The 26,599-nt window shown below is 44.6% G+C and overlaps 1 protein-coding gene across 1 annotated transcript in view; it reads right to left on the minus strand.

Moving 5' to 3' along the window:
* The window catches only part of METTL11B (methyltransferase like 11B), a 46,197-nt gene extending 32,140 nt beyond the window's left edge, over nucleotides 1-14,057 (minus strand). The window contains exon 1 of the mRNA XM_040359702.1: nucleotides 13,743-14,057. Coding sequence (XP_040215636.1) covers nucleotides 13,743-13,896 — 154 coding nt within the window. The 5' untranslated portion in view covers nucleotides 13,897-14,057. The remainder of the gene's footprint in view (nucleotides 1-13,742) is intronic.
* Nucleotides 14,058-26,599: the final 12,542 nt, after the last annotated feature.

Consider the following 26,599-nt stretch of genomic DNA (forward strand, 5'->3'; position numbering starts at 1 on the left):
AGGATTTATCCGCGGAAACGGTCTGCTGGACCGTATCCGCGGATAAATCCTCCCGTGTGTATGAGGCCTAAGCCTTATCTTGTCTTACCTTAGACCTTATTCACATGGCATGTTAGTGGCAGGAATCCAAAGCAACAATAAGGTGAAGCGGATGCTGTCAGTCTGCCATTGTTTTGTACAAGCTGAGTGGCAGCAACTGCCTGCATCCACCTGTATATCCACCCGATTCTTGCTGCAGCTAGCACTAAAACACCAAGGGAATAAGGCCTTAGTATTCTTGTCGAATTTGGTTATTGGAATTTTTACTTATGATACTGTAAGCTAAGATTTAAATTACTGTATTTATTGGCGTATAACACTGACTTTTTTACCTTGAAAATAAAGGGTAAACTGTGCCTGTGTGTTATACGCAGGGGGCTGTAGACATTTTTTTTCCTGAAACTTCCCTCTTAAAGTTAGGGTGCGTGTTATACACCTGTGCGTGTTATATGCCGATAAATACGGTATTTCCTCAAAATGTAATTATTATATTGAAAAAACATGACTCACTCAAATCTCCTACTCTCGAAAAGGTGGCCCAAAAGAAAAATATTGGTATACAATCTCATCCTGGCTAGATATACCTTGCCTTGCTGCCCCTCAAAATGACTGGCAAAGTCTGACAGCACTAAAATAAAAAAAGAAAACAGAGGGAACACAGGCCTAGTGCATTGTCCTTGATATGAGTGTCTTTAATAAATAAAAAAATGGGTAACATACTCACAATTGGACGCAAATGTCACAGTTTTCCATAAACAGACAACAGGTTAAACTCCACGACAGCTGTATCACTTAGCAGATGCAGTACACCAGTACAGCAGGCTGACGCGTTTCAAGGCTTGCCTCTTCCTCAGAGCTAACTCGGCTTGTGTCCAATTGTGAGTATGTTACCTATTGTTTAATTTATTAAAGATTCATATCAAGCATAATACACTAGGCCCGTGTGCCCTCTGTTTGCTTTTTTTATTAAAATTATTACTGTATATGACCCAATAGCATTATTTGACCCAATACTTGACAGCGCATAAATTTAGCTTTTTGAGTAAACAGGCGAGATGTGCAAACTTAGTCTTGGATGTTACTGTTCCCCCTATCTGCTGGGAAAGCAGTCCATCTAGTAGGGGTGGTAATAGAATCGATCAGGAGAAAAAAATGTTGCCAGGATTACCTCAACTGAAAGGATTGCTGTCACCTGGTGCCATGGTTCAGAAAGTGGTTGATGTGTAGTTAGATTACTAAAAGGAGCTGGATAGGACCCAGCTATAGTTAATCACATTGGGACCACTGGCATAATACATAGAAGGACACTGAAAAATCAATTTAGTGAACTAGGCTGAAAGTTGAACTTAACTACTTTCCGCTCAACAACCTTGTATGAAGTCGTTGACTTTGAGTGATGATATCTGAATGATGCCTGCAATCATATCTTCTTTTAGAGCCAGCGATTCCCTGCACCGTAAGAACAATCATAGCGGCTGTTCAGCCACTTAATCCTTCATACAGGCAGTGGGAGGAGACGCTCCCTGAACGATCAGCGAGAGGGAGAAGAAATTGGTCAATGCCGGAAGTTTACCATAGAGAATCCTGCGGGCCAGGTGGCCCCTGGACGTTTCTATGATCTTTCGGGGGCTGGGCGCGATGTTATGACGTCACGCCCAGCCTCTGCATTTGAAAAAATGACGCCGCCTCGACTGGGTGGCCAGGATCGTTTTTCCCCAGCCTTGGGGTCAAGATCTGGGGACTTATTGACCCCAGATCTCACTGTAAAGAGGACCTCTCACGCAATATTGCTATTACAAGGGATGTTTACATTCCACGTAATAGGAATAAAAGTGTTCAAAAAAAGTAAGTGTCAAAATAGAAAAAGTAAAATAAACAATAAAACGCTCACATATGTAAACAATGTTCAAACCACACATGTGGGGTATCGCCACTAACGTTAGAGCGAGAGCAATAATTCTAAAACAAGAACTCCTCTGTAACTCTAAACAGGTAAACTGCAAAATAATTTAAAAAACTTCGCTAATAGAGATTAAGTACCGAAGTTTGGAGCCATTCCATGAGTGTGCGCAATTTCCAAAGTGTGACATGTTAGGTATCCATTTACTTTGTGTAACATAACTTTTTACATTATGCAAACAAATTGAGCCAACGTTACTGTTTTTTTAATGCATGAAACTGATTTTTTTCCCCCCAACAAAAAGCATTTGAAAAATTACTGCGCAATTACCGTGCAAGATAAAAAGTTGCAAAGACCACCTTTTTTCCCCTAGGGTCTCTGCTAAAAAAACATATATAATGTTTGGAGGTTCTGAGTAATTTTTTTGCAAAAAAATTATGGATTTTTACATGTAGGAGCGAAGTGTCAGAATTGGTCTGGGTAGCAAGTGGTTAAAGTGGAAATTCAGTAATTTTTTCAACTTTCCATCTATTAAATCTTCTGCCCTCTCTCTCCCACTCTTGTGAGCATTTGCCAGGAAGGGGGGGAGTCATAAGAGGGCCAATGAGAGCTGCAGAGCTGGAGGTGTGCCTCTGTGTGTGTGTAAATCCTGGAAGTGAACAGGCAGCCGCTTCGCTTCAGTTGCTTAGTTAAAATAGTTGCAGCTAGACTCAGTGGAGGGAGATTTCTGCAGCATATTTGTCAAGTACAGAATCACAGTATATATCAAATAATATGCAAAGTGGTCGAAGGAAAGCTTCAGAATGGCAAAGATGTTTTTATTACAAATTATGTGAGCAGATGGCAGTTCCTCTTTAAGGCTTAGCTTTTGAACATTTCACATTACAGGAAAGACAGTGGAAGCTTAGAGAAATAAATGCATGGTCAAACTAACAGGTATGAATTTAAGTTTCTAAAGTGCTGGGCTGACTTTTTATTGGAAAACAACCTATACACTAAAGTACTTGAAAGTAATGTGCTGGGGAGAAGATTATGAGAAGATTGGATGAAATTACTTTGTTACAAATAAACATTACAACCCAACTCAACTCCAGGACAATATCAAACAATCTAAATGCAAAACGTAATTGTGGTTTAAAGTGTCTGTTCACAAAGGGCAAAAATGTAAAAAAAAAAAAAAAAATGGAGAGCTTGAAGTCTTGATGCATAAATAACACTTAGGCCCCATACACACGAGAGGATTTATCCGCAGATACGGTCCAGCGGACCGTATCCGCGGATAAATCCTCTCGAGGATTTCAGAAGATTTCTATGCGATGGCGTGTACACACCATCGCATTGAAATCCGCGCTGAAATCCTCTGGCGATGACGTGTCGCGCCGTCGCCGCGACGGCGCGACGCTGTCATATAAGGAATTCCACGCATGCGTCAAATCATTACGACGCGTGCGGGGAATCCCTTTGGACGGATGGATCCGGTGAGTCTGTACAGACGAGCGGATCCATCCGTTGGAATGGATTCCAGCAGATGGATTTGTTGTGCATGTCAGCAAATATCCGATCTGCTGGAATCCATCCCAGAGGAGATTTCTCCGCGGAAACGGATCCGCTGGCGTGTACACACCATAGGATCTATCCGCAGAAACCCATTTGCTGGGATTTATCTGCGGATGGATTCTATCGTGTGTATGGGGCCTAAGGGGGGGGGGGGGGGGCGATTAACACAACTTTCACTCAGGATTCACACATTCCCCAATTGAAACCAATTAGAAAAATGTGTGAAAGTCGTGTGATTTTTGTGCAAAAACAATAATAAATTAATTAATTTACACGGTAATATCTTGGTGTGATTCATTACCTGAGATGTCAAACAAATCTGCCTTTTTTCTGAGGAGGTAAGAAGATATTTGGACAAAGAGGTACCCGCGTGAATATAGAATATTTGTAGTTTGCCAAAGTGTTTGACACAGACCTTCAAAGACAACTAATGTGTAAGATCTAGAAGTTTAAATAAAAAATGGTAGAAAATAGGAAAAATAGTCAACAATAATAATTGGAAAGAACTGCTGCCCCTACAAAATACTACCACCTAGGAGGAGTACAAGTGAAATAAAGAGAAGGGGATGTAGATATGGCGCTGTTCTTCCAAGCAATAATTTTCCTATTAAATAGGTGTGTTTACAATAAAGTGCTATAAACCACTGGGTGGAAAAATAAATAAAAATAATATTAATAAGAAATGCCTTGAATTAATGGTGTAGGTGAAATTGAAATGTAATCATCACCCTTTTCTTAGGTGATGCTGTGTGTTGTACCCTCGGTGGTGCTGGTATGGTGAAAAGGGTTTGACCCTCTGTAAAAAAAAGGAGAGAATAAAAAGTGTCCTACGTGGTAAATGGTGAACACTCTCCACACACAATTACGGAATATCCAAGCAGATATTGTTTTTCTGTAAGTCCAAAGAACTCACAGAAAGCTAAAGTGCAATTTCTCTATCACTCATGCTCAGACTTCATTGTCAGTCAGGTACTTACAATTGTCTCTTTGCTCCTTCCTTTTGCTATCCCAATGAGCACGAATCAACCATTCTCATACTAAAAGGTTGTCCGCTAATTGAACAATTTTTCAATCTAAAACAAGGGCCAGGTGAAACCTGAATGGGGACTAACACTCAGTTACACACACACATATGTTAGAGCTGTGTAAAATTTGCCAGCAGAAGGATAGTGTAAGTGATCAAGGACAGGCTGAAATGAGGAGACCCAGGGCACAAGTAGTTGTTTTCAAGACTTAAGAGAATCAAACAAAAGAGGTTATGGCTTAGCTGTGTAAAAATTAGTCAGTGGTAGGACAGTTTTATCAGAACAGGTCTGAAATGTAGAATCTCCTGTTACAAGCAAAGCCATTTATGTAAAGAGGTACATAATTTTTTTGAAGCTGGGAACACACAACCAAATGATCTGCTAATTGTCCTGTCCACTGGAAAGTCTAATGCCCTGTACACACGATCGGAATTTCCGATGGGATATAATCCGATGACATTTTTCGTCGGAATTCCGTTCAAGCTGTCCTGCATAAACACTGTCAGACCAAATTCTGACCATCCAAAACGCGGTGACGTAAAACACTACGATGAGCTGAGAAAAATGACGTTCAATGCTTCTGAGCATGCGTCGACTTGATTTTGAGCATGCTTGGGTTTTTTCTCCGTCAGAGTTCCACACAGACCATAGGAATTTTCTATCGTTTTTTTTTCCATCGGAATAAAATAAAACATGTTCTATTTCTAACCACCGACAGGGCCCACACACGATTGGAATTTCCGATGGAAAAAGTCCATCTGACTTTTTTCATCATGTGTACAAGGCATTAGGAATTTATTTACATGTTTTCACTCAAGATTCGCTCAACTTTCATCCGAGATTCATGCATTTTCCCTGGTAAGGCGAATAGCTTAATCGCCTTACTGCAGCCCCTCCCTGTAGGCGATCGCCTGGGACACATGACAGGTCCCATGCGATCGCCTGTCCAATGAGAGAGCGCAGCGCCGCTCGCGCATGCGCAGTGGGTGCCCGGCCAAGAAGCCGAAAGCTATCACGGCCGGGTGCCCACACTTAGGATGAAGACGCCGGCCGGGGAGGGGGGGAGAGGAGCGGAGCCCCGGCCGGCGCATCGCTGGAACGTGGAGCAGGTGAGTGTGTGTTTATTAAAAGCCAGCAGCTACACTTTTTGTAGCTGCTGACTTTTAATAAACACAAAAAATGCCTGGAACACCCCTTTAACTAAATGATCTGCTATTTGTCATCGTGGCAGAAATTATACCCCATTGAACCCATTTAGGTGAATAGCACTGCTCTGCAAGCGCCCTGCAACTGCATGCAAATCATGCGTTTGCGGTGCACTAGTGCGGGGTTAAAATTGAAACTGAATGGGTTGTTTTACAAGATTAAGGTTTACAATCGCTTTAAAGAGGTAATATGGCTTAGCCAACTCAACTCAATGACAAAGCAGTAAAAATGACTTTCCCTACACTAATATAAAAACAAAAACAAAATGGTTTTGGCTAAGATGTACACTTGGATTTTGGATATGGTAATACACTACAGTAGTGTAATAATTACATTTCCACGATAGAAAGAAGTTTAGAACTGAGAGCCTGTATGCATTAAGCTGAATGTGCAAAAAATCTATCTTGGGGCAATATGCTGCAAGTCCATTCTACACATATGTATACCCTATCGCTGGACTTTGAGGCATTTCCTTTGGTTAATTGATACAGCATTAATATATGCAGCCAAATGTGCTTGGGGTTAAAACTACAAAACATTATTTATAAAAGGAGGCTTATATTGTCACCACCTGTTGAGAAGTCAGCATTGGGTGATCTGCTAAATATGTAATTCAATATGATCTTGTTATGCATACTTATTAGTTGTAGTACAGGTTTATATTGGCATAAGTAACCTCTAAATGTCATTTTGTTATCTCCATGTGAAATCAATGACTATATTTTACTTTTGGATAGACTGGAGAGGAATTAGAACCACTGTTCTGCTAGAAAACCATTTTTATTGCTACCTCTGCCCTTGTTAGGGAGTTTCACACTCACTATTTGTCCTATTTACTTTTATCATCAAAAGAGAAAGTAAAAGAAAAGCCCAAAAGTTGGGTTGTCCCAAGAATAGTAATTTAACCACTTCAATACCGGGGATTTTCACCCCCTTCCTGTCCGGGCCAATTTTCATCTTTCAGCGCTGTAACATTTTAAATGACAATTGCACGGTCATTCACGGCCAATGCCCTTCGCAGACAATTCACAAATTTGTCTGATGAAAATCCAATCGTGTGTACGAGGCTTTAGACTTACCAGTAACTGTTTCTGGAGTCGTCCAGGATAACAGGGATTCTCTCCCTAAATTTGTTTCTGTATTTGTATAAAATGGCTTGTCTTGTAGTTTCCCTATGGTGTTTTCAGACAAAACACTGACTAGGCTTGAGACTGCCCTTTTAAAGTCCTTCCTGTTGTGTTTCCTGCCTTTGGAGGTAGAGTCACTTTCTCTCATACTTTAATAAGCACCATTCACTGCTTTATAAAAATGTCCCTTGGTAGCTACAGGTAGATCTGATATCATTTCGATTTTTTTGCCATAAAAAGACAATGTATTTTAGGGATTCAAAGCCCCCCCCCGCCACCCTCAGATATAAACAAATTTCACATAAAAGTGAAAAGCTGCCGCCAGTATTCTAGTGTTAAGCCATGTACACACGGCCGGGAATCCCGCCAGGAAAAAAACGTCTGCTGGAGCGCGGGTGGACATCTTCTATATTGATGAGCCTGTTGACCTTTTTAACAATGTGAGTTGCCAATTTTGTGTTTTTAATAAACAGTCCTTATGCTACACTGAACCTCCCTGGCGGTATCCCCGAGCATGACTCGGGGTGGATTTTCAATGCTAGGATCGGTATCCCCAAGTCACGCTCGGGGTAGCTGTGCAGAGTGTGCAGCGGCGCGGCTTACCTGTTCGCAGCATCCACAGACAAGTTACTCACCTTGTCCCTGGATCCAGCGATGCATCCCCGCTGTGTGAGCGAGCGGGTCCTCGCTCGATTCAGTGTGTCCTTGTGTGCCGCCGATCTCCGTTCCCTGCGACGTTACGACGCACGGGAGCGGAGAACGGCGCCAAATTCAAAAAAGTAAACAAACACATTACATACAGTATACTGTAATCTTATAGATTACAGTACTGTATGTAAAAAATACACACCCCCCTTGTCCCTAGTGGTCTGCCCAGTGCCCTGCATGTACTTTTATATAATAAAAACTGTTCTTTCTGCCTGAAAACTGTAGATTGTCCAAAAGTGTCCCTTTATGTCAAAAATGGTTTTAGATCAGCTAGAAAACAGCGATAATAAATTATAATCACTTGCAGAATTGTGCGATATCGATTTATGGGGAAATTTGTCATAAAAAAATAAAAGTAATAACAGCGACAATTCTGCAACTGAGCAAATTTCAGTGATTTTGAGTTGATTACATTATTGAATCATTTTTATTATAATTATATTATTATTTGTTATAATTATTTATTATATTATAATTTATAATTTTGTTTTAAAAAAAAAATCATACCCGGGATGCCTACTACACTCTTGTTTGGTCAGATTTAAGTGAGTTATTCCTAAGAATTGCAGGCCTACAGTATAAAAGGCCAAATTTCCTTGCAAAATAATTGTACCGCTTTTGGTATGTAATTCCAGACAGAATCATACCGCCAGGGAGGTTAATAGACACTTCCCTCTCTCCCCTGTTTGTTTAATTACAGAGACTGCTTGCGCTCTGGGGGCAGCTGCTACAAGTGTTATGGACTATAGCCAGAGACTATTATGGACTCAATTATAATATATGTTCATGGGGTAAGCCAGATTGAATTGTGCGCCTCCTTTTTTATTTGATCCATTCTAACTACTAAAGCTTTGGCTTATAAATAGTGCAATTTCTAAATAAAATCAAATGTGAGTGGCTACTGTGAAGAAGCATCAATCCCATCAAGTTTTATAATGGTCTTCTCATCCCGGTGACATCTGTATACTTCATTGATTGCCAGGTGTTAAAGAGATCGAAAGAGAAAGAAAATCTCCCAAATTGGGTATTAGGAAAAAAAACACAAAAAAACTTAGAGGCTCTAACACTGCCCTATACAAAATACAAAAACATTTGATGAAGTACATGTACCTTGTGTAGTAGTGTACTGCTCAGAAATCATCTGTGATAGTCAGTGGAAGGTGACAGGTGTCAATCATTGTCTACTCTTTATATTGTAACTGCTTTTTTTCTGTACAACCTAAACCAACTGTCTGCCACTATCATGTGCCCATACAGGGCTTGGGATTGTACTTGCAGTTTAGTATATAGAAATAAAGGGTCAGCGCTATACAAAGAGACAGCTGCCGGCAATAGAGGAAATACACAACCCTCAAATGAAAATAAATATTGCAGTGCTAATGGTAAATTAGAACAAACAACCTGTGTTATAGACCTAATAAAGTGCAACAGACCCCTGAAGCTGCGTACACACAGCCATTTTTCATGCCATGGGAAAAACAACGTTTTTCTCGACGTGATTCTTGTCAAGCCTGCCTTGCATACACACTTTTGTGAAAAAAAAAAATGCTCGAGCAAAGCGCGGTGACGTACAACGACACTATAAAGGGGAAGTTCCATTCGGATGGTGCCACCCTTTGGGCTGCTTTTGCCGATTTCGTGTTAGTAAAAGTTTGGTGAGAGACGATTCACGCTTTTCAGTCTGTTACAGCGTGACGAATGTGCTATCTCCATTACAAACGCTAGTTTTACCAGAACAAGTGCTCCCGTCTCATAACTTGCTTCTGAGCATGCTGTTTTTTTTTTCCGTTGTTAAAGCCTACACACAACCGTTTTTCACGTCGAGAAAAATGCTCTGGAGCCTACACACGATCGTTTTTAATGACCAATTAAAAAAATAGTATTTTTCACCTCATGAAAAACGGTCGTGTGTACGCGGCATGATCGTTAGGCAAAAATAAAATCGAATAATGACCATATAGTGAATCAACATGGTCCATAGTAATAGTCCACCAGTATAATAAAAATCTCAAAGGAAAAGGCAAGTAAGAATCTTTATAGTCCACAAACCCCATTTCTGGTACAATGTCCCCACAAGATAATGTCAATGATATTGTATAGGAACTGTAACGCTTTTCTTTTTTCAGCTTCAATAGATAGTTGGAATTTATTTTATTTATATATTACAGGTATTTAAAAAAAGTATACAGTACATAGCAAGACCACCATAAAGAATCCTCCAACATCGATAGCAGACAGCATCTACTAGTAGCAGGGGTCAAGTCCTGGGGAAAAAAGTGTGGGAACACCCACCCAAGATCCATTCCCCCACCAAAAAAAAATAAAAAATGATACGCTCATATGTTTATATATTTCACAGAAAATACAGTGCAAGATTTATTTAAAGTGCCAGTTTACAAAAACAAAATAAGTTAACTTGTCAAACTAACATAATAATCACACACACCTCGGGGTACTCGGTACTGGTCTGGCTGGTCTCAGAGTGCTGGCCTGGCTGGTCTCGGTGCTGGCCTGGCTGGTCTCAGGGTGCTGGCCTGGCTGGTCTCAGGGCGCTGGCCTGGCTGGTCTCAGGGTGCTGTATCCCCCCCCCCCCCATGTGAACCTCTGTACATCCCCATGTCCACCTCTGGGTTCATCTCTGTACCCCCCATGTCCACGTCTGTACCCACTCATGTCCACCTTTGTACCCCCCATGTAAACCTCTGTACCCCCCATGTCCACCTCTGTGTTCACCTCTGTACCCCCTCCATCCCTGTTCCCCCTCATGTCCACCTCTACATTCCATCTCTGTACCCCCCCCCCAACTCTGTACCCCCCCCATGTCCACCTCTGTAACCCCCCCTCCCCCATATCCACCTCTGTACCCCCACCATGTCCACCTCTGTGTTCACCTCCGTACCCCCTCCACCTCTGTTCATCTCTGTACCCCCCATGTCCACCTCTGTACCCCCTCCACAACAACCTCTGTAACCCCCTCCACCTCTGTACCCCCCCCATGTCCTCTGTGTTAGTTCCTACCTGGCTGGTCTCAGGGTGCTGGCCTGGCTGGTCTCAGGGTGCTGAACCCCCCCCCCCATGTCCACCTCTGTACATCCCCATGTCCACCTCTGGGTTCATCTCTGTACCCCCTCATGTCCACCTTTGTACCCCCCATGTAAATCTCTGTACCCCCCATGTCCACCTCTGTACCCCCTCCACCCCTGTCCCCCCCATGTCCACCTCTGTACCCCCTCATGTGCACCTCTGCCCCCGTCCACCTCTGTGTTCACCTCTGTACCCCCCCATGTCCACCTTTGTGTTCACCTCTGTACCTCCTCCACCCCTGTACCCCCTCATGTCCACCTTTACCCCCGTGTTCACCTCTGCACCCCCCCATGTCCACCTCTGTTACCCCCTCCACCCCTGTCCCCCCCCCCCCATGTCCACCTCTGTACCCCCCCATGTCCACCTCTACTCCTGTCCACCTCTGTACCCCCCCATGTCCACCTCTGTTCCCCCCGTCCACCTGTGTTCACCTCTGTACCCCCCATGTCCAACTCTGTACCCCCCATGTCCAACTCTGTAACCCCCCCATGTCCAACTCTGTAATCCCCCCATGTCCAACTCTGTAACCCCCCCATGTCTATCTCTGTAACCCCCCCCATGTCCATCTCTGTAACCCCCCCATGTCCAACTCTGTAACCCCCCTCCCCATGTCCTCTGTGTTAGTTCCTACCTATGCACTTTCCTATTCTGAACCACAAGATAATGATTGGTTGCTAGGACCACCTAGCAACCAATCACCTGCTACATCTCCGGCATTTCCTGTCCTCTGTTTAACGCTGCCTTACCGTCTCTCGCTCTCCCTGCTGTACAAGAGAGCGAGAGACAGTGTTTTTCTACTCCTGCTCGCGGCGGCCGGTCCTGTATGTCACCCGGGTAGCGGTACAGTCCGCCCCCGACTCAGGCACCCCCACACCCTGTCACAGCTCTCTCCCTGCACTGTCAGTTTTTTACACGCCGCGGCTGCCCAACACGCCGCGCTGTCACTGATGCATACAGGGGACTTGGAGGACGGGGTGCCGCGGCCGCCTGATACCCCCCAGCGTGTGACACCCGGGGTGAATCGCCCCCTAGTTAGTACGCCACTGCAGAGGCTGCTCGAGTCCTGCAAAGGGAACGGCATTCCTGCTGTAAAAAAAGTGCACTGACGCTGTTCCCGCAGGACTCGAGCCCTGACTAGTAGGCTGTATATTTGTCAGTAATGATCCAATCTCATGTCTATTATGTTATAAGAAATATATTGTGTATACAGTAGATAAGATAAGATGCATAGACACATCCAAACAATGTCTATGTGAAACAATTGTTTGAATTTCCATGTCCAGATATATGTGAATACTGTGGAAAGGCGCAGAGAAACTGATTGACATACAAGGTGTTTTCTCACTCAGCTGTTTGATATCTACTTCTATTTGAACACTATTGCCTTTTCCATCGTATGTGAAATGGACTACTGAACACAGCAGACCACGGTAGACCATATGCAGCATATTACGATTTTGCACTCTCCAGCGATAGTTAATAAACCCCATTGTGTACTTAAGTGGGGTATGCCTGTATTGTCTACATCTTAGGTAAGGTAGATTTTACTATATACCTACCCACTATGCTCCTGCTATCCAGATAGTTTGGTTTCTGCAATTAATTACCATTGTGCAGGCTATTTTTATGTGTCCTATGGATTGCAACATATTTTAGTGCTCACTAAATGGATATTCACTTTCTGTAATCCAAAATGCCAACACTCCTTTGCCGTATACCCCCAACAGCCATCAACAGTTTACTTTGTCAATCATTTTCAATCGTACAATTTTGAATGACTTTGAGTTATACAAGTTTTTGCTGTTTTTCTATTTGTCCATAAAAAGACTGCCTGGCTCTATGTTTGATGCTGCCACATTGCTTCCGTTCATATAGCATTTCTATGACCCATATATTTATTTATGCACGTGTAGTGAAGACTTTGCCTTATATGTTTGTTATATGCTGCCTTAGACACTGGTCCATAAAATTTAGTACATTTATCATTTCTACAAGCATTTCAGATTGATTTTGTTAGCTCAAAGATATCAGATTTCTATATTAAAATCTTAACCTATGGTGTATCACTAAACACATATAGCCGGATTCTTAAAGCACTTACGCCGACGTATCTTCTGATACGCAGTGTAAGTGCACGGATGCGCCGTCGTATCTCTGCGCCTGATTCTGCAAATAAGATATGCCTGAATTTTGGCTCCATCCGACCGACGTAAGTCTTCTATGCCGTCGTATCTTGGGCGCATATTTACACTGGCCGCAAGGGGCGCTTCCATTGATTTACGCGTCGAATATGTAAATGAGCGAGATACGCCGATTCACGAACGTACTTACGCCCGTCGCAGTAATCTACGCCGTTTACGTAAGGCATACGTCCGGCGTAAAGTTATTCCACATAAAGCAGGTGTAAGTCATGTTAGGGTATTGACCAGGGAACAGCTGTCGTATTTTATGTTGTTTACGTAAGTCGTACGTGAATGGGGCTGGGCGTAGGTTACGTTCACGTTGTAGGCATTGAGCCGTCGTATCTTAGGGAGTATATGGGACGTGATTCTGAGCATGCGCGCGCATGCACCGTTCGTTCGGCCCTTCATTTGCATGGGGTCACGCTTCATTTTAATAGATCACGCCTACTTCCTTCCTACTTTGAATTAGGCAGGCTTACGCCGGCCAATTTACGTTACGCCGGCGCAACAAAGGGAGCAAGTGCTTTGTGAATACTGTTCTTGCCTCTCTATGTTACGTCGGCATAGCGCATATGAGATGCGCTACGCTGGCCAAAATATGCGCCGCACTACGAGAATCCGGCTAATACACTTTATTTATGTGTAAAGACCAGTATGCACAATACCCATAGCAACTAATTAGCAATCATGTTCACAACTATGCTTGTATTTGGAAAATTATAACCCAATTATGTTAAGTTTCTTTTGCAATTGTTAATTTGAGCATGTTTCATTGTATGTTTAATCTGAGCATGTGTCATAATTATTGATATAAAATGCTTGTTGAAATGTTACATCGTTCTTTTAAACTTATACAATGCAGCCAAACCGCTTTACAACATTCCCAGATAAAACCACACAAAGTAGCACTTACCCAGTGGATATTTTTCTAACAAATAGAGATAGCTCGCAAAGAAATCATTTCTTATGGCCTTGTGAAGAACAAAGGACGTGCTGTGCCTGCAGAGTTCTTCATCTGTCTTGTGCCAACGTGACTTAAATGCAAGGTGTGCTCCCAGGTGCTCCATCTTTGCGACTATAGAAAAGATAAACCAAAATCCATGGATGCCTAGGCTGCTGTATTTAACAGCTTTAGCACTTGTCACTTTACACCATGAACAGGAAAGCGTAAGCTTGGGGTATTGGCTATGAATGCTCTGTGAGTGTAGAGCAGCTGCTTGTTGGAACAGATAGTAATATTCAGAATGACATTTGCTGCTTTGCAAGTGTAAATTGACACTTTCATCCATATTCAAAAAAGGCAAGGCTATTTCTGGACGATGCATTTCAGAGTCCCACTGTTTGGATTCTTAAGTATACATGTGTATGTCTTTATCTAGATTATAAACAACTCGAATATTCGGGTTAAATCTATTAACTGGTTAAATTATAAAAAAAAATCCAAAAGCACTAACTTTAGAAATCTGTATTTCGAGAAATCAGAGTTGATCTAAACCCAATCACTATGGGCCTGATCCACAAAGCAGATGCGCCGACTTAACTCGAGATACGCGGCGTAATTGAAATTTACACCGCGCGTATCTTTGCGCCTGATCCTCAAAATGTGTTACGCCTGAAATCCAGGTTTTTCCGTCCTACCTAAAATAATTACACCGGCGCTTCTTCGCGTGCAAATTACGCTAGACACGCCACTGTTTTGATAGGCAAAGATGCAAATGAGGGAGATAGGGCGATCCACAAAATTAAGTGTGTGCGCCGTAGATTACGCCCTGTGCGCTTCTGTTAGTTTCCCGGCGGGAAGTTACACTTTATAAAAGCAGCCCTAATTTTACACCTGCCGTGTAAAGGTCTGCTACAGCAACACCATTAAAGGGTCACTAAAGGATTTTTTTTTTTTTTTAGCTAAATAGCTTCCTTTACCTTACTGCAGTACTGGTTTCATGTCCTCATTGTTCGTTTTTGCTTTGAAGTGGCTGTAATTCTGCTGTGATCTCCACACTTCCTGGTTGCCTGTTTCCTTATAACCATCATACTGGGAGATTTTCACGGTGGTCTAAGCTGTCATTACTGTGTGTCTAAAACTCCTCAGAACCAATCAGATTCATTTTAAAAACAAAACGCTGCCCTGGATTTGTTTGTTTTTGTTCTGTGTGCCTTCCCGACTCACCTCTCACCCGGAACTTCATGTATGTACCTTTAAAACGAAAGTGAAACTAGAGGCACATTATATGATAGATTAAATTCAATTTTTAATAATTTTTAAAAGGAATCAGTTAACTTTTATGTCTCTATACCCAATAAAAAGTCATTTCAGCAAAACATTTTTTTTCCTTTAGTGACCCTTTAAGGAAGAGCTGAGCACACACACTTGCCGGACTACAATCTGTCTGCCAACATGCCAGGGCCATCCATGATCATAACTGCACTAGTGACTTTAGACGCGCTAAGAAGGAGGAGGGAACGGAGGAGAAGGAGGAGGGCACAGGAGAGGGTATACCGCAGACGCCTAGATGTGTTTGGCATGACTGCTTCTGAGGTGTATGGCACCTTCAGATTCAACCGTGAAGCCATCCTGGAATTAACCACAATCCTGCAGGATGATCTCACCAGCCCAACACAACGCTCACATGCAGTGCAGCCACTGATCAAGGTAATGGCAACACTCCATTTCCTTGCCACTGGCTCTTTTCAGCGCACAAGTGGAGGTGTGGCTGGGATGGCACAATCCTCCATGCGCAGATGTGTGCACCAGGTTGTCCCTGCAATCCTCAGACGCATGGCCAATCAATTCATCAAACCCTCCCAGGAGGTCCAGCGAATGGACACAATGACCGATTTTTTCCAAATTGCTGGATTCCCACGCACCATCGGGGCCATTGATTGCACCCATGTGGCACTACAGCCCCCCCATGAGACAGAGCACATGTACCGAAATAGGAAGCATTGGCATTCAATCAATGTACAGGTGATAGTGGATGCCAAATGCCTCATATGGCACGTCTGTGCCAAATTCCCAGGATCCAGCCATGACAGCTACATATTCCATCACAGCAACATCTCCAGAGAATTGGAACAGAACGTGTATGGGGACAGCTGGCTGGTTGGTGAGTGACATGGGTGTCAGGTATGACTGTCCCCCCCCATGATGCAGACATCACGAGGGGCACATGCATGACTAACATCCTTCTGTCTTTTCCCTTCCAGGTGACTCTGCATATGCACTGGGACCCCATCTTATGACTCCATTCCGGAACCCCCAAACCCCAGGAGAGGAAAACTACAGTGCTGCACAAATACGCACCCGTGCAGTGGTGGAGCGCACATTTGGCCTCCTGAAGTCACGTTTCCGATGCCTGGATAAGTCTGGGGGTACCCTGTTGTATTCCCCAGACTTTGTGTGCCAGATCATCGGGGCATGTTGTATTCTACACAACTTCGCCATGAGAAGGGGCCTGGAGATTGACATATGTGATGACCTGACCCCTGAACCAGACAATCCCCCCCAACCAACTCTACCTGGTCTGCTGAGGGAACAGCAGCCAGGAGACACCTTGCAGAAGGCATCTTTGCACAGTAAATGCACATTAAACATGTCACAATGAGAATGCATCTTTGCACAGTAAACACACACATTAATTATGTTACAATGAGAATGCATGAATGCACACCACTGTGGTCCCTAGCACAGACACATCACATGCACATCGAATTGGGTTAGATCCAAGTACCCCCCCAATGGTACTTGGGAGCAGTAACGCCCTGCCACGGCTCCAATTATGTCACTGTGCATTCATACACCATTCAGGGACCTGGGATCACTTCTCCCTGGTCCTGGGGATCCCTTCTCCACCAAAACTGAGGGTGACACCCTTATTTAATCAGGAATGCCACCCCCCCCCCACATTCACACATCATTCACACACATAAAACAAATCATAAGTACAGTATACAAAACAAAATCATAAAAATAAAAAACAAAAGTACCCCTGCAAAATTAATAGCGGCGGCGTTTGCTACGCCTGGGCCGCCCACGGGCACGGCCACGGCCAACTGGAGGATCTTCATGGGGGGGTGTGAGCAGGGGAGGGAGTATCTTCATGGGGGGGGTGTGAGCAGGGGAGGGAGTATCTTCATGGGGGGGTGTGATCAGGGGAGGGAGTATCTTCATGGGGGGGTGGGTGAGAACGGGAAGGAGGAGCCTCCCCTGGTGACTGTACTCCTGCTGGCCTGCCCTCCAAGGCCACTGCTATCCTTGTGAGACAGAGAGTGAGGGCAGCTGTATTGGCCTGGCCAGCCCGGGTATTGTCCTGCACAGCCTGGGTCAGGGCAGTCACCTCCTGGGCCACGCCTGTTGTGGCGGTCTGCAGCTCACACAAGCATGTGATGACCGCCAATGAGTTTGTGGCCCCATCACTGATTGACTCCTTAATTGCACCCAGGCTGTGCTCCATCTGGGTCAGAGTCTCTTTTATCTGACCCAGATGGCGGGTCTGCCGGGCATTGTCCTTTTGCAGATTGGCCGGCAGACGCTCGGCCACCCCCCTGGTCTCCTGAGTCGCCATCCTGCTTGCCGCTGAGGCTTGTGGCCCTTGAGGAGGGGAGAGAGTGACCCTTGTGGGTGGAGGCCTGTTGAGGGAGGAGTGGGAGGGACTACCCCTGATGGTGGCCTGACTGCTGCCAGCCTCAGGGGTAGCCTCAGGGGTAGCCTCAAGGGTAGCCTCAAGGGTCAACAAATCCGAGGCCAAAAGGACTTCCCTGCCAATCTGCATATCTTCTTCCTCCACCCCCTCATCCTCCTCCCCCTCAACCTCCTCATGAGGGGAGGTTTGGCCACTCCCCTCCCCTGGGGACTCCTGCCCTTCTTGGGACTCATCAGCAGCCTCTTGTCCTGGGGGTGGTGCAGCAGCCTGGCCTGATGGCCCAGCAACCTCCTGGTCATCTGTGGAGGACACAAAACAATCACAGGTTTGAGGATCCACACACTTCGCACATCTTCCCTTCCCCCACCCACACAGGCTAATCACCAGATAGAAAAACCAAAAACGTACCTGTCCTCACAGGAACATCTGATTGATATCCATGCAGGCCCACCACCTGCTCTGGCTGGAAACACCGGGCCACTGCCCATTCCTCCTCACTCAGCCTGATGGGGCAGGCTGGGCCTTCTCCAGTGCCCGTGGTATGGGCATTGATCCTGGCCACCTTGTTACGGACCACGCTCTTAAGATCGTTGATCTTCTTTTGTATACCAGCGGTGGTCCTCGTCTCCCCCCCCCGCCGCATTTATCTGATCCGTTATTTTTTGGATCATCGCCTTCCTTTGGGCCGGGGAGGTGTTCCGGCTATCAGGGCCATGTAAATATCGCCCATATAGGACGATGGCCCGAGCAAGAATTTGCTTCTCTACCAGAGAAAAATTGAGCTTCCTGCGCTTGGGTGCCATCACAGACACCATTCAGCAACAAGAATAAACTCACAGGACAAACAAACAAAACAACTCACAGAAGAAACACACACACAAATCAAAACACACAAGCAGACAGCTACTACAAATTCAAAAACAAACAGAAAATACAATCAGAAAAAAACAAACAGAAAATACAATCAGAAAAAAACAAACAGAAAATACACTTAGCAGAAACAAACACCAACTACAATCTACTACTCCTCCAAAACTTTTCAATCACACACAACTCACCAACACACACCAACAAACGATCAGAGCAGAAGCAACTTTCTCTAGGAAGGGGAACACAGGGATATACTTTTGCAAGGGAAGTGTGTTTGTCTGGGGCTATTTATACACAGGGCGATCCTCAAACTAAGTACGCTTGGCCTTTTACCTATCTCACTGATTGCGCCAAGCCAAGTTCTGCACATGCCCAGTGAGCAGCAGATTCGTGCGCGCATGCGCAGTACGGCCGGCCCTTCATTTGCATGGGGTCACGGCTCATTACAATGAAGCACGCAGACTTCATTCCCACTTGCAATAACCCCGCCTTACGCCTCGGAATTTAAGTTACACTTGCACAATTTTGGACGCAAATGCGCTGTGGATACGGCACTTACGACACAAAATTAGGGCGCCTTAACTTAAATGACATAAGTTTTGACTAACTTAATTTGCGCCGCTGTTTGTGGATCAGGCCCAATATTCTAATGTAACTTTAACACATTAGGGCAGCCTTTCTCAACCTTTTTAACCCAGAGGAACCCATGAAAGAATTTCCAGCTCTCAGGGAACTCCTGCTAAAGCCAATTCATTGCAGTGGGAAAAATGGCACTTACATTTGCGCCCAGTGGGAAGAGTGCCCACTTACAGTGTTGATCAGAAAAAAACATTAATGTCATGCAGCTGGCTCTACCAATTGTCCCAAAACTATGCAGGCACATCAAATGGGAGGTCAATCACAGCTCAAGGAACCCCTAGCAACCTCGAAGGAACCCTAGTTGGGAATAGTTGTGTTAGGGGGGTTAACAAAATTAAAAAAAGAAGAACTACATTTTGAAAGAAACAGCTTTATACAAAACTGTTCTCTGGACAGTTAATTATAATTTCATGCTATATCAGAGGTTCCAGCAATGATCCAATTCCACACCTGTGCAGAGCAGCATGCCAACCCTAGCTGCTGTTCGTCCTGATGACGCCTACATCACTATTCTGCCCTGCAGTGAACAGGAGCCATCAGGAGATCACCCTATTTGACTAGCCTGTGGAGCAAAACAGGATTAGTGTTAGGAGCATTGCTACTGAGCTAAGTTTTAACAAACAGGCTAATGATATAGACAAAGCTAATTTTCACTGACACTGGTTAATTCTTTTGTCATTTTGTTGTCCCCCTAACAGCATCACTTATGCTATATATTTGGTGTTTTTTTTTTTTAGAAATCATACTTACCTACGTAGATGCAGCATCGGTCCGATGCTGAATCTGTCTCCCGCCCTTTAAGACTGAGAACTGAGCGATCAAACACCACAAATCGCTCAATTCTCAGTGCTCCATAAGCAGAAAGCTGGTGACTGTCAGTCACCGCTGTCTTCTCTGCCCCCTCCCCCCATGCTGTAGAGGGGGCAGGAGGGATTGGCTCATACTCTCAGTGGCTTTCTAAGAGGCTGAGCCAGGTGCCATTCCGGGCATCGGGTTAGAGGAGTGCAGAATGAACTGTGTGAAGGATATGTCAGTGTAAATCTCCCTGCTTGGTTAAATTGTGGGTTAGAGGTAAAATGGATTCATGTGTTACAAGCTATTGACATGTTAATGACCAGTCTGCAGCTAGTTTCTTATTTCAAAGGGATGTTAAACCTGTTTACTGTGATTAGAGGTGACTCATGTTATGTATTCTGATTGCTTCATTATGCGGTGCCAGGCTGCCCAGCTAATGTGTTCTGTACACCTTGTAATTAACTTCCCTGATGTCATTATTTAAAGAAAATGTGTCTCAGGTCGGCTCCGAATTGTCTGGCTATATTCTGTATGAGAACTCCAGAGTGGGTGAAAAGGGGGTGGAGCTCCCATTGTTCCTTGATTAAGGATTTAGCTTGTAAAACTGTATTTATAACCAGCAGCAAGCTGCCAATAAATCAGTCTTGGTTCCAGCATCCAGTCTTGACTCATGTGTGGGGGATCCTGTGATGTTCATGTATGGAGAGGAGGGAATGCTTGACGGGGATATCATACCGATACCGTCACAATTGGTTGGTAGCAGTGGGATTTTCCCTTCTACTCTCCTTTACACCCGGGATTCCAAGCAGACACTGGAAGAACTACTGGAAGTTCGTGGAAGGATTGCTAGCAACAAAACCGAGCGGGTCATCATAGCAGAATCAATGGAGATAGACCAGGAGGACGGGATTGCAGCAACGCCAGCAGTACAAGAGATGGAGACACCAGTGATTCAGGAGGAAGAATCGCCAGCCAACAAGCTAATGAGAGAGAAGCTAGAGTGGTTCGGCCCGAACCCAACGGCAGATGTGGTGCTGAGAGTGATGGACCTGTTAGCGAAGGAGGCTAAAGAAATAAGGGACGCAGAACTACAGTTAAAACTGGCAGCAGTCCAACAAGCAGCCGCACCTTCTCCGAACAGTGAGTACAGCACAGCAGACTCAAGGAAGATTCCGTTTAGCGCTTTTAAAGCTTTTGATGAAAAGGACTGTGAGATTGATAACTACCTGGCGGATTTTGAGCGACAATGTAACCTGCACCGAATAGCTAGAAGAGAGTGGGTTGCAATATTGTCAGGCAAACTGTCAGGCAAAGCTTCTGATGCTTTCCGGACCGTGCCAGATCAGGATATCCATAGCTACGCCAGGGTTAAAGAAGTGCTCCTGGCTCGTTATGCAGTAACCCCAGAGTCCCACCGACAGAAGTTCAGGGACTCACGCAAAACCACGAAAGACTCTTATGCGGAGTGGGCATGCCAGTTGTCCCTGTCGGCCTCTAACTGGGTTAACAGCAGCCAGGCCACCACCGCAGAGGACATTTTGCAACTAATGCTCCTGGAGCAATTTTACAATCACATCCAGACGGACGTCAAAGATTGGGTGAGAGATCGCAGGCCCATGACTCTACCAGAGGCCGCGAAGTTGGCGGATGAATATGCGGATACTCGCAAGACAAACCAGGTCACACCACGGGTACAACCTCCACGACCAACGGCGCCCTCACACCCACCAGCCGCTAGATACCAACCGCCAAACAGACCGATGACATCGAGCCCTCGCTATCCACGCCAGGAGGACAACGAACAACGCTGCTTCCGGTGCAAACAGCTCGGTCACTTCAAGCAGAATTGCCCCATGAGTGACAACACCAGGTCAAATTGGTCTCAACCTGGGTACCGCCCACCAGCAGCAGCCCATTGTGTAGACTCGGCTTGGGATCCCCAGGAGCTGGGTCAGGAAGAACCATTGGGCACCCCTTACGAAGCCCTCATGGTACAATCTGTTATTACGGACAACAGGGAACACCATTGTCAGCTGGTCATGGGCGACAGCCATGAGCCGGAGGGGCCTTGGAGGGAGCTGGGCAGAGGTCCTGGAAGTCATATAACCAGCGGACCTGGGAGGAGAAGAAGCGACTGGAGGAGATGGAATCGCAGCGGGCGCCCCAGATGCGGGCCGAGATGTTCGCCAAGGGCCCACCGGTGGCCCCTTACACCACCACCCAGTTCCTGATGATGAAGGACCACGTGGAGAGCCTGCAGGACATGAGCAAGCAGGATCTGATCCGTGAGTACATAGAGCTGGAGGAGTGCATAAGCCGCATGGAGGAGGAGAACAACCACCTGAGGTCACAGCGGGCTGACCCCCCAGGCTCCATGAACTGGAGATGGAGCTGGAGAAGCTCAAAGAGGAGAACCGGCGGCTGCGGAGGGAGCAGGGGGTGGCTGACCTTATGGGGCTCTGAGTCCACTCCCCCCCCGGACTCTGAGCACCAGTGCTACAGCATTTCAACAAATATAACTTTTTCTTTTTATGAATCTCCTGTGACTGTCACTTCAGAGCCATAACCTGCCCCTCCCATAGCGGGACACCTAGATGGCGGCGCACAGACCCATTCGCTGTCTTCACACTGACTTCTGGTGACTCTGCAGATCGCACAAAGACTTGGGGACTGACCGGCGTGTGATCTGACGACCCGGTGGCATACCTGAGTCTGAAGCAGTTGCCAAGGGAGGTCAGTCACGCCAAACGGAGTTAACCTCGGACTAAAAGCTCTGAACCCGTCAACCCTACTGGACCAGGGAAGGTCCAACCGGGTTTGCCGGAGCAGGGAGAAAAAGGGGGGCCATTGTGAAGGATATGTCAGTGTAAATCTCCCTGCTTGGTTAAATTGTGGGTTAGAGGTAAAATGGATTCATGTGTTACAAGCTATTGACATGTTAATGACCCGTCTGCAGCCAGTTTCTTATTTCAAAGGGATGTTAAACCTGTTTACTGTGATTAGAGGTGACTCATGTTATGTATTCTGATTGCTTCATTATGCGGTGCCAGGCTGCCCAGCTAATGTGTTCTGTACACCTTGTAATTAACTTCCCTGATGTCATTATTTAAATAAATGTGTCTCAGGTCGGCTCCGAATTGTCTGGCTATATTCTGTATGAGAACTCCAGAGTGGGTGAAAAGGGGGTGGAGCTCCCATTGTTCCTTGATTAAGGATTTAGCTTGTAAAACTGTATTTATAACCAGCAGCAAGCTGCCAATAAATCAGTCTTGGTTCCAGCATCCAGTCTTGACTCATGTGTGGGGGATCCTGTGATGTTCATGTATGGAGAGGAGGGAATGCTTGACGGGGATATCATACCGATACCGTCACAAACTGCACTCCTGTAATCCAAAGAAGTACAGCCGAACAAGCTTTAGCTGTATGTATCCTTTAGGGCCAGTTCACACCAGACGCAGTTCCATGCGCATTTTTTCAGCACTAAAAATGCATGCACAGTGTTTTCCATGTATTCCAATGGCTCTAGTTGGCTCTAGTTCACACCATGCAGTGAGTTTCTGGTCAGTTTCCGGTGCAGAAACTGACCGGAAACTGACTGCATGGTGTGAACTAAAACCATTGGTATACATGGAAAACACTATGCATGCATTTTGTGCAGAAAAAAAAGCACATGGAACTGCGTCTGGTGTGAACTGGCCTTAAAGCCGAAGTTCATTATTTTTTTCTTATACAGCATGAAACACCAATGTTATCTTTATTGGTGTGCATCTCATTACCTGCATTACCTGTTTGCTACTTTTTCCTGCAGTGCCTCTTTTAAAGCCACTGGATATTGCCCTCAGTGGCTGTCTTCCAGTGCTATAAAAGTTAACACCCACCACTGCTACTGATGAAAAATTGGTACAGGAGAGCATCCAAACACTCCAAAACTCATCCCTAAAGGGGGGGGGGGATTTCCATTAACTTCTTAAAGCGGATGTGCCACTAAAAAAATATATTAAAAGCCAGCAGCTACAAATACTGCAGCTGCTGACTTTTAATATAAGGACACTTACCTGTCCTGGAGTCCAGCGCCGATCGCAGCAGATGACGAGCCGATCGCTCGTCACCCTGCTGCTCCCCCCTCCATCCACGGTGAGGGAACCAGGAAGCCCGGTTCCCTACGGCGCATGCGCGAGTCGCGCTGCGCCCGCCGATTGGCTACCGCTGTGTGCTGGGAGCCGAGTGTTCCCAGCATACAACGGGGGACGGACGGGAAGCAAGGAAAAAACCCATCTTTTGCCCGTATCGTAGGGCCGGAAGTGGGTGCAGATACCTGTCTGTAGACAGGTATCTGCACCCCCCTCCCCCCTGAAAGGTGTCAAATGTGACACCGGAGGGGGGGAGGGTTCCGATCAGCGGGACTCCACTTTAGAGTGGAGATCCGCTTTAAGATAAGCAATACAAAGTAAAAATAAAGACATATTTTCATCAGTGGGGACACAGGTGAAAGACAAAAACCAGCAAAAAAAAAAAAAAAAGAAGAGCATCTAACTCTTTACCATTCTATCTAAAGCTAAAACATTTTTTTACATACACAAAAAAATCCATGAAGCTCCTTGCTCTGGCATTCACTTCCTTTTGGGAAGTGCCCACATACAACACTATTGTTATTAGATCAAGATCATGTGTGTATTTATTTATGACAAAAATCACACCTAAAGGGCCAGTTTACAATGTTAAAGTTTGAATCTGGCCATACACTAATCTATTTTGTGGTTCAGATTGTGGTATTCCCTAGCTAGTAAGAACCCGGAAGTGATGTGTATAATGTCATTTGCGGCTTCTACTGTCACTTTGCCCCCACTGCTGTGGCAGGAAAATAAGCTAATGGAGCACGATCTGAAGGGTAGTGGAGACATCAGGGGTCAAACCTTTGATGCCTCATTAAAGAGAACCTGTCTTTACAGTATGCTATCCAATAGTGTGTTTTTGGTCTCCTATGTGATAATAAAGCTTATTAAAAAAAAAAAGTTATACTCAAGCACTTTAGGCTAAAGTTAAGGTATGCATACTTTTTTTTAACTCTTTATTTCAAGATGCAAATACAGTATTACAAAATAAAGTACTCCTCAGTGTCAGCTGAAAAGGATACCGCTGAACACGAGATATCATAGCATACAGTCTCACAACCGTAAAGATGCTTGTATTCTTTACTATTTCACCCATGTATGGCATATTTTGTGTATGAGCTTGAGATTCACAGCAATTGTAAATATGCGAGAGTGGACTCTCTGAAATTGTACGGTTCTTAGACTGTATGGTTTAATGTTATTTCAATTAAGACTATCTCTGATTTTAAATAAAAAAAAATTAAAATCTTGTAAATCAAGCATAACAGTACCCGCAATCAGTGGCTACTTGCACATTATATATATATATATATATATATATATATACACACACACACACACACACACACACACCCAGTGCTATAGCAATATCAATAGCAAATGCAGTGTCCTGGAAGAAGAGAAATCTAACAGCCCAACAAATTACTCTACACGGTAAGAGTGGAGGAGCACCAGACTTCCCAAATTGTGTTGTATTTCTTGGGACAACCTCTATGCTCAAATATGAGTTTCTCATAAGGCACAATTTAATTGAAAAATTGTATCTATTGGCTGTCAGGAGCATCTAGTGCTCCTGATCCTCATTCCAGCATCCTAGTTTTGGTTGTGGCATTCTCCTGTCTGTCCACCTGCAAGGGTGGAGACCAAACCTGATTTAAAGTGGAGTTCCACTGGATTTTTTGGTTATTAAAAGTCAGCAGCTACAAAAAGTGTAGCTGCTGACTTAAACAAACACACTCTCACCTGTACCACGGTCCATTGATGTGGCTGCCCGTAGCCTTGATGATCTCTGGCACCAAAAGTTTGGGCACCCCGCGGGGACACGTCACAGGTACTATTTTTTTTTTTTTTTTTTGGAGAGAGAGAGAGACACACAGACACAGAGAGAATCATATCTTCCATCCCTTCTATTGCCCTTCATGTCTATAATTACTCACTTCAATTCTACACCATTAGCAATCTGTTTGCGAGCCAAGAAGAGTTCTTGCAAAAAGATCTTTAAAATATCTTGACCATTCAACACCCAGAACAAACATACTTCTGAAGTACATTGTTAGACTTTTTGGGGAAGAAATAAAAACATTTTTCCAATTTTATTTCTATATGGAATAAGCCCCATGATAGAAAGTTAAAAAATCAGGTCACAGATCAGGTTTCTTTTTCAAACATAAGTGACTCATCAGGCCTTGAACCTTACACACCAACTGTTTGTAGAGTACATAAAGAAAAAAAACAAGAATATTGCTGTTAAGAGGATGGTTGAAGCCTGATACCAATACTAAAAGTTGAAGACACATCTACTTGACTGATTTTTTTCAAGGTGAAATACCTGTCTTTAGATAGAATTTATTGAGAAAGCTTTAAGACTGGTTTGTTCAGCTGACTACCTTCTATAAAAACTAACAAGGCTGTCCAAAGTCCATTTTTAGATGACTACCAGAGAAAAACAAACTTGTTTGTTATAGTGTTATATCTGCCTATTTTAAAAGTATATGATAAAAAGGTGTTCAAATTATATACAGTGGAACCTCGGATTACGAGCATAATTCGTTCCAGGAGAATGCTCGTAATCCAAAGTACTCGCATATCAAAGCGAGTCCCTATTGAAGTCAATGGAAACGAAAATAATTTGTTCCGCCTTGACTTCAATGGCATGCAATACCGGATGCGGCCAGAGGTGGGGGCGCCGGAGAGCTTCGGAAAGGGCCGGAAAG

Source organism: Rana temporaria, chromosome 7, assembly GCF_905171775.1.
Source record: "Rana temporaria chromosome 7, aRanTem1.1, whole genome shotgun sequence".
In the NCBI taxonomy this organism is placed as follows: Eukaryota; Metazoa; Chordata; class Amphibia; order Anura; family Ranidae; genus Rana; species Rana temporaria.